Source organism: Triticum urartu, chromosome 7 (assembly GCF_003073215.2).
Source record: "Triticum urartu cultivar G1812 chromosome 7, Tu2.1, whole genome shotgun sequence".
In the NCBI taxonomy this organism is placed as follows: domain Eukaryota; kingdom Viridiplantae; phylum Streptophyta; class Magnoliopsida; order Poales; family Poaceae; genus Triticum; species Triticum urartu.
This window is the reverse complement of record NC_053028.1, coordinates 667,665,697-667,672,943: the sequence shown is the minus strand read 5'-3', so window position 1 is coordinate 667,672,943 and position 7,247 is coordinate 667,665,697. Positions and strand designations below refer to the sequence as shown.

The window sequence follows — 7,247 nt, the reverse complement described above, 5'->3', positions numbered from 1 at the left end:
CATGTCAATTTTCATCGGAGAAATTTAAAAGCTACTTCACATTGCTACTTGTAAATTTCCATCAATACATAATTTAGATATGCTACTTGCCAATGTCAATTTCCATGCTTTCACGGTACTTGTCATTGAAATTCAAAACAATACACAGTACATGTCAATTTCCATCAGTATAATTCAAAAACTACTTGTCATTGCAGAGAAGCATCAAACAATATTTACATGCTTTCACTGTACAGTTTTATTCAGATCTTATATTAAGAGATAACAAGCACAGTACTGAATTTCAATGAAAAAAATTCTTAGTACAGTTCAATTTAAGGGAATCTACTCAAATCCACTATCTGCACAATCGGTGGCGCTCCAGAAGAACCACGCTGTCGGGGAATTGCTGGTGGGAGGAGATGGGATTGGGGTAGGGTCGCCTCACTCACCTGGTAGCTAGAGGGCCGGCGTCGGGGGGGGGCGGGCGGGTCCGAGCGAGGAGGTCGGCCGGCGCAGCTGGTCTACGGCGGCGCTCCTCCCTGGCCTGCGCGGGCGGCACTCCTCCTCAATCTGCGGCGGCGCTCCTCCTCGATCTACGACGCTCCTCCTTCCCGGCCCGCGCGGCGCTTGCAGCAGCAGCTTCCCGACCTGTCGGGGCACTCCTCCCTGGCCCTCACGGCCGCGCGGCGCTGCCTACCCTCCGCGGCGACGGCGCTCGGCTGCTCCGAGCCGGCTCTTCGTGCCAAAGCCGTCCTTGTCCTCCTTTTCCCCGTCACAAACCCGTGCTGGATGGGTGCCTGGACATAAGTGTGAGCCTTTTTTGCTTTCCTTCATTGCTATCCCTTGGATGTGGTTTCAACGGCAGATGATTGGGGGCCAGTTACAACGTGACTTGCTGAAGACAAGTCACTGGATCTCAGTCCCTACTTCCCGGGGAGGCTCCCTGGCCGGCCAAAGGACACGCACAAACAGGAAGCTTGCATGGATATGCAGTGTAGACCGACCCAACCCATGCATGCATGCATTGCATGGATATGCAGTGTAGACCGACTCGAAATGATTCATAATAGACACGCAACGGAAGCAGCACAATCACTATCCACATGAACGCGTCGCAAGTTCACAACACAGCACTATTATTGATTGTTACATATATGTGGGGACAAATATATATGGTCATGGAAGTGTAAGCTGCACCTGCATGTGTGCGAGCAACCGTGACCCCGTTACATCAAGTACAAAATTGGTGGCCACGTAGACCTTCTGGCACACCCTGAATCGGGCGCCCCACCAGGCCGTGTGCGTGCCCACCTGGTCCTGTAACAGGGGGGAGTTGCAAGCAGGCTAATTAGCTTCTTCTCTCTGCTCTCTCTCTCTCTCTCTCTCTCTCTCTCTCTCTCTCTCCTCTCACTCTCAAGTCTCCTCAAAACACTGCCCTAAGATGATGGCCCTAGCAGCAAAGACCATCTCCCTCTCCCTCTCTCACCCACCCACCAACCAACACCTCTCTGTTTCTCTCTCTACATGGCTAATCATAGGATTACAATTAACGTACTACTAATAGTACTAGCTAATAGTAATCAACACACATATATAGGGGGGATGCTCGAACTGTACTAGGTAGCGATCCACGCACGCACGATCCATGCATGCGTTGATCAGGCGAACGGAGACCTGTGGGGCGCCCCCTTCCTCCTGTTGTTGAGGGACATGACGATCTGGGGGAAGAAGCCCCCTGATTTCTTCTTCCTCTGGACGGGGACGGGGACGTCGACGTCGACGCTGGCTGGCGCGTCGAAGCCGCGCGCGTTCCGGCTGCTGCCGCCGCTGCGGTAGCTGGAGCCGCCGCTGAAGCTGCCGCCGCCGTAGTGGTGCATCGGGTCCTCGAGGATGGAGTTCGGGGTGATCTGCCCGCCGGTGGCGCACCCGTCGTCCAGGAGGTCCGCCGACCCGCTGCCGACGCGGAGGTTCTCGAACCTTGGGAAGCAGGCCACGTCGGGCTCGCCCGACATGTAGAGGATGTTGGACAGGTCGCCGCCCTGCATCATGACATGATCCACCTGCATGCATGCACCGATATGCATCACTACTCAGCAGATAGATTATTTTGTTCTTAGCAACCTCGCGTCCATTTGCAAGTGAGGCGCCATGCAGCGTGTCGGGAATGGATAGAGTACGTACCTTGCAAGAGAGGCAGCAGAAGTGGAAAGGCTCCTGAAGAATCCTGTCGCAGGTCAAGCAGACGTTGCCGGAGCCCTTGAAGGGCCTGGACTGAGGCCTAGGCTTGAGAAAGATCACTTTTGCACTGTTGATGGTGTAGGGCTGCATGCAGAGCAAAGCATGAAAGTAGAAGATTACGCCACAACCTTCCACTAGGCGCTCATGTGTTGATGTTTGTTCTCTAAAACGAACAACCAGGTGTGCTTTTCTTCTAATTAAAAGGCGTGTGATCGATGGAATCACCTGAACAAAGGAGCAGTCGATGAGCTTCTCAAGATCGCCCAGGCGCACCACGTCGTTGTACACGTACCTCCGCACCTGTACACATTTCAAACCTCCCGTGTTACACAAAATGCAGCATGAGCAAAGTAACTTAGTGGAGAATCTTCCAAAAGCTGAGTAGTGAAAAGAGTGTCGTTCGGGTGCGTGAGTGTGAATTTACTGCTCCATGTGATGATGTAATAATGGCCTTCCGTCTGGATGCCAAAGGCAGGCAGGCTCGTGAGTGGTGACCGGTGAGCGAGCGAGCCAGCCACCAGTGGTAATAATTGCCGGGCGTTTGACCGGCGGCTCGTCGTCATCCCCATCGTGGGAGACCAAGGGCAGGCGTACGTACGTGCGTTCCATCGTGCAGCATGCAGCGGCCAAAAACACCAACACCAAAGAAATGACCATACCACCCCCTGCCCCAAGCTACTCTACTCCGGGGGAGCGGTAAAAAGCGAATCGCCGGCCACCGTTCGAAGCGGCCGCCCGGCGTCGTCGTCACTGTGGCGTCCCTGAGCGAGTGAACAGCGTCGTCGTCGAGGGCGGAACCATGCGTTTGGACGGTAGCGCGCAGGCAGGAGGCAACAGTGTCAAGGGCCTAGTTTGGCAACAGGGCAGGCCCTTTTACCATGCACACATATGGTAAAACTGCCTCCGCCGTGCCCGCTGCTCTTCTACCCCTGCTGCGACGCTTAACAAGATGATGTACTCCAGCAGCAGCTGCCTGCAAGGCACCACCACCGCCGCACAGACGGCGGGTGCAGAGTGGACTGGACGGCCGGCCGGCCGGCCGGCCGGCCGGCCGTCCATTTATTCACCAGCAGGCAGCAGCAGGGTAGATCACCGGGTGGAAAGGGTGTTTTGCTTTGCTATGCATGGCAAAACAATCCGGATAACCCAGCCCATTTGTAGGGCGATTTGGGTTTGGGTGGATGAGACGTGAGACCAACCTCTGCGCCGCATGGCTCGAAGGGGGAGCAACGGAAGTGACGAGACCGCCACAGTGGAACCACTGTTACCACCGTTAAAATGCAGGCCGGCCAGGGTTCTCAGGCTTTGTGTGTGTACACGACTAGCACTATACATGCAGCCCGTGTTGGCGAGAGAGGGAAATGGAGGGGAAAGGTGTCCGAGAAGATGCGCCTAGTCTATAGAGAGTGGGAGAGATGGGAGGGTGGGTCGCAGTAACTTTTTGCAGGTGGCTGGCGAGTGGGCGGAGGGAGGGGCAGCCACAGGGACAGGAATGGGTGCGCGGCTCGCATGCAGCAATTGCAACCGTGCAGAGTAATTATAAGACTATGCTTATTTCGGGGGTGGCGCCAAGCCAAGCCAATCCGCGGTGAAAAGTAAACGGACTGCTCACATATCTCTCTCTTTCTCTTCCACTAGACCTCTTTTTTCCTCTGTCCCAATCGTAAAACCTTTTTACCCTTTATCCACATAACTATAGTACACTCCCTGATGGAGCAAGAGCAAGAACATCTACTCCTACGTAGTAGGGTGAATTAGCTAGGAGAGGTGAAATTGGGCAAGCAGGCTAGCTGCGGTAAAATTGTGGTGGAACATGGGAGGGGTTTAGTACTACTACTTACAATGTTAATTAAACGAGGGGGAGGGGGAGGGGGAGGGGGCAGGGCACAAAGCACGACGAACCATGGCCTTGGGCTTGGCCTGGAGAAACGACAAGCAGAAGCCGAAAGACGAGCGCGGGCTCCGAAAAGGGAGCGCACGCTACGCGACTTGGGAACTCGGACACGCCGCAATTAAGCCCCAACCACACCAAATCTCCCTCTACTGTGCACGTACTAATTGGCATATGCTAGTTAATTAAGGCCCATCTATGCCCGAGAAGGGCTCGTGGCTCGTTTACTAGTACGTACTAGCTCTGTCGAGTAGATAAGGACAGCTTCTCTCCCGCACACTCCTAGTGGCAAATTAAGATACTGGTGTTGAACCTCCCCGTGTTTAGCCAGTCGTCCTAAATTGCTCCAGAGAGAACAGCTCTACTCCGAAAGGCTAACCATCCGATTAATTAGGCCAAACACGTACTAGTAAAAAGGAGAAGTTCCTCTTCCCTATCTCTATCTCTGTGTGGGTGCCACTTAATACTACCGGAATCTAAGCAAAGCAGGGAACCATGGCAACAAACGCACGGCCGCGCGCTTTGCACACGCACGCCGGGGACCAAAATCAGAGAGAATTCGCTAGTACGCCAACTATGGTCAAAATGGGCGAATCAAGAGCCCGAAACCACAGGCATGCATGCAGCACGTGATATGCTCCTGCCGCCGGCGAAGAATTACGACAAACCACTAGTAGATGAATTTGTCGGCGCAAGTCTCGATTTGAAGGCCGGGTGAGAGGGAGAGAGAGGGGAGGGGATGAAGAATCACCTGGATGAGCGGGTGGTGGCGGTGGGCGGGGGCGCAGTGCGGGCAGATGCTGGTGCGGCAGGCGAGGCAGAAGATGTTCTTCTCGTTCTTCTTGCGGCTCTCGTGCGCCGAGCACGCCACGAAGAAGGTCTCCTCCACCAGGCCCCCCACCCACCCAGGCCGCATCCCCATCCTCCCTTCCCTTCCGCCGCCCCCCAATTCCCTCCTCCTTGAGCTCTCTCTCTCTCTCTCTCGGCCACGCCCAGCAATTCTCTCGACAGAGAGGAGATCGAGCTCAGCCGTATCCCGTATGTATGTACAGATGTTGGTAGTGCTCGCAGGGAGAGGGAGAAGGAGAGTGATGTTCTCTAAATTGGAGTGAGCAGTCGATGGATGGCCGCCGTGTCTATATATAGCGAGAGGCCGAGTGGGAGGGGCTGGACTAGTAGACCATCTTCTTGTGGGTGGCTAATGGCGTCAAGGGGACATACGGCTACGGTGGTCAAAGGAACACCTGGCTGGGCGTCACGGTCCAAGTGTCGGGGACTGCTCCGCAACTCCCATAAACCCCCGGGTGTTCCTGCAAAAATCGCCTCATGAGTAATGCCGAGGAGCCAGGGCGCGGACTCTACCTGGACGTAGAGTGGTTCCTGCAAATTAAGAGCATCTCCAGCCTCGCTCTCAACAGGCGCCCAAAAAACGGCCCAGTCACGTCCTCAGGATGCCGAAAATTACCGATTCGGACATTTTTTCCGCCCGCCGGTCACAGACCGAACCCGGCGCGCTGGGAAGCAGTTTGGGGCTCTGGCGCTAGGGAAAAGCACGCCTGGCTCACACCGACAGGGGAAAAGTCAAGTTTTCTTCCCCCGACTCGCCTCGCACCCCCGCGCCCTCGGCCACCACTAGCTATATTCCGGCGACGGCCGCCGCCCTACTCCGCTAGATAGCCATTCCCCGCCGGAAAATAGCAGCGCTTCGCCGCGGCAGCCCCTCCCACAGCAGCTGGGCGTTTCCGGCCGCCGTTTCCGGCCGCGGAGGCGCGGTTTAGTGGTGGATACATGCCCACTGAGCGCAAGGTGTTCGGCGTTTTGCCTGTCTCGGCGATGGGCTCGGATGACGAGGAAGAGCTCGCCGCGCTGCTGGAGGAGGAAGCCGCGACCGACGTCCAGGAAGAAGAGCATCTCGTGGTGCTCGCCACCCTCGCCCAGCTGCTGGCGAGCCATGAAAAGCCGCGGCGAAGTGGCTCGGCGCCGGGGCGGTTGAAAGCAAAGAACCAGCTTCGTCTTGAAGGCTACTGCATGCTCTACTCCGACTACTTCGCCGATGCTCCACTTCACGGCGAGAAAACATTTCGGCGCCGTTATCGGATGAGCCGAAAGCTCTTCCTCAGGATTGTGAATTCCATCCGGGAGTTCGATAACTAATTCAAGTGCAGGATGGATTGCACTGGCGCTCTTGGATTCACCTCCATCCAGAAGTGCACGACAGCGATGAGGATGCTTGCATATGGAGCTCCCAGTGATTCACTCGACGACTATGGGCGCATGGCCGAGTCCACCAGCATAGAGTGTTTCTACAAGTTCTGTCGGGTAGTGGTGGCAGTGTTTGGGCCACAATACTTGAGAATACCTAATGCGGAAGACACTGCTCGGATCCTAGCCCAGAATGCAGTAAGAGGATTTCCTGGGATGCTTGGAAGCATCGACTGCATGCATTGGAAATGAAAGAATTGCCCATTTGGTTGGCAGGGGATGTACAAAGGCGCCAAAGGCGGTTGCAGTGTGGTGCTTGAGGCGGTAGCCACACAGGACCTCTGGATTTGGCACTCCTACTTTGGTGCCAGAAACTCACAATGACATCAACGTGCTGCAGTGCTCTCTTGTTTTTGCCAAGCTCGTTGAGGGCCATTCTCCTCCGGTGAACTTCGAGATCAATGGACACCAATACAACAAGGGGTACTACCTAGCAGATGGCATCTATCCGAGATGGTCGACATTTGTGAAGACGATCTCAAACCCTGCGGCAGGAGGCAAGAACGCCTGGTTTGCGAAAGTTCAGGAGGATTGCAGGAAGGATGTCGAGCGGGCATTTGGTGTGCTCCAATCTCGATTCGCTGTTGTTCGGTACCCCGCTCAGACCTGGTCCAAAGATCAAATGTGGGAGATTATGACTTGCTGTGTCATCTTGCACCACATGATCATCGAGAGCGAGCAAGAAGACCCAGTGTTTGACACTGAACCATACTACAGGCAGGGTCCTCTAGCCGAAGTTCATCACCATCTACCAGCAACTTGGACTGCCTATCTAAGTATGCGTCAGGAGATCCGAGACCCACAGGTGCATCATCAACTGCAGAAAGATCTGATTGAGCATCTATGGAGGCTCAAGGGAGACGCCGTGTGATGA

The 7,247-nt window shown here is 55.1% G+C and overlaps 1 protein-coding gene across 1 annotated transcript; it reads right to left on the bottom strand.

Moving 5' to 3' along the window:
- Positions 1 to 1,099: 1,099 nt before the first annotated feature.
- Positions 1,100 to 5,264, bottom strand: LOC125521634 (protein RGF1 INDUCIBLE TRANSCRIPTION FACTOR 1-like). Its single transcript, XM_048686696.1, has 4 exons — positions 4,863 to 5,264; positions 2,446 to 2,520; positions 2,164 to 2,304; positions 1,100 to 2,042 (listed from the first exon to the last, which is right to left on the bottom strand). The coding sequence occupies exons 1-4, from the start codon at positions 5,031 to 5,033 to the stop codon at positions 1,641 to 1,643; spliced, it is 789 nt and encodes a 262-aa protein (XP_048542653.1). The 5' UTR covers positions 5,034 to 5,264; the 3' UTR covers positions 1,100 to 1,640.
- Between the last annotated feature and the right edge of the window lie 1,983 nt (positions 5,265 to 7,247).

Coding starts and splice junctions, on each gene's coding strand:
- LOC125521634 (XM_048686696.1), bottom strand. CDS start 5,033: ATGGGGATGCGGCCTGGGTGGGTGGGGGGCCTGGTGGAGGAGACCTTC. Junction 2,521..4,862: donor GCCACCACCCGCTCATCCAG/GTGATTCTTCAT, acceptor AAATGTGTACAG/GTGCGGAGGTACGTGTACAA. Junction 2,305..2,445: donor TCGACTGCTCCTTTGTTCAG/GTGATTCCATCG, acceptor CTCTGCATGCAG/CCCTACACCATCAACAGTGC.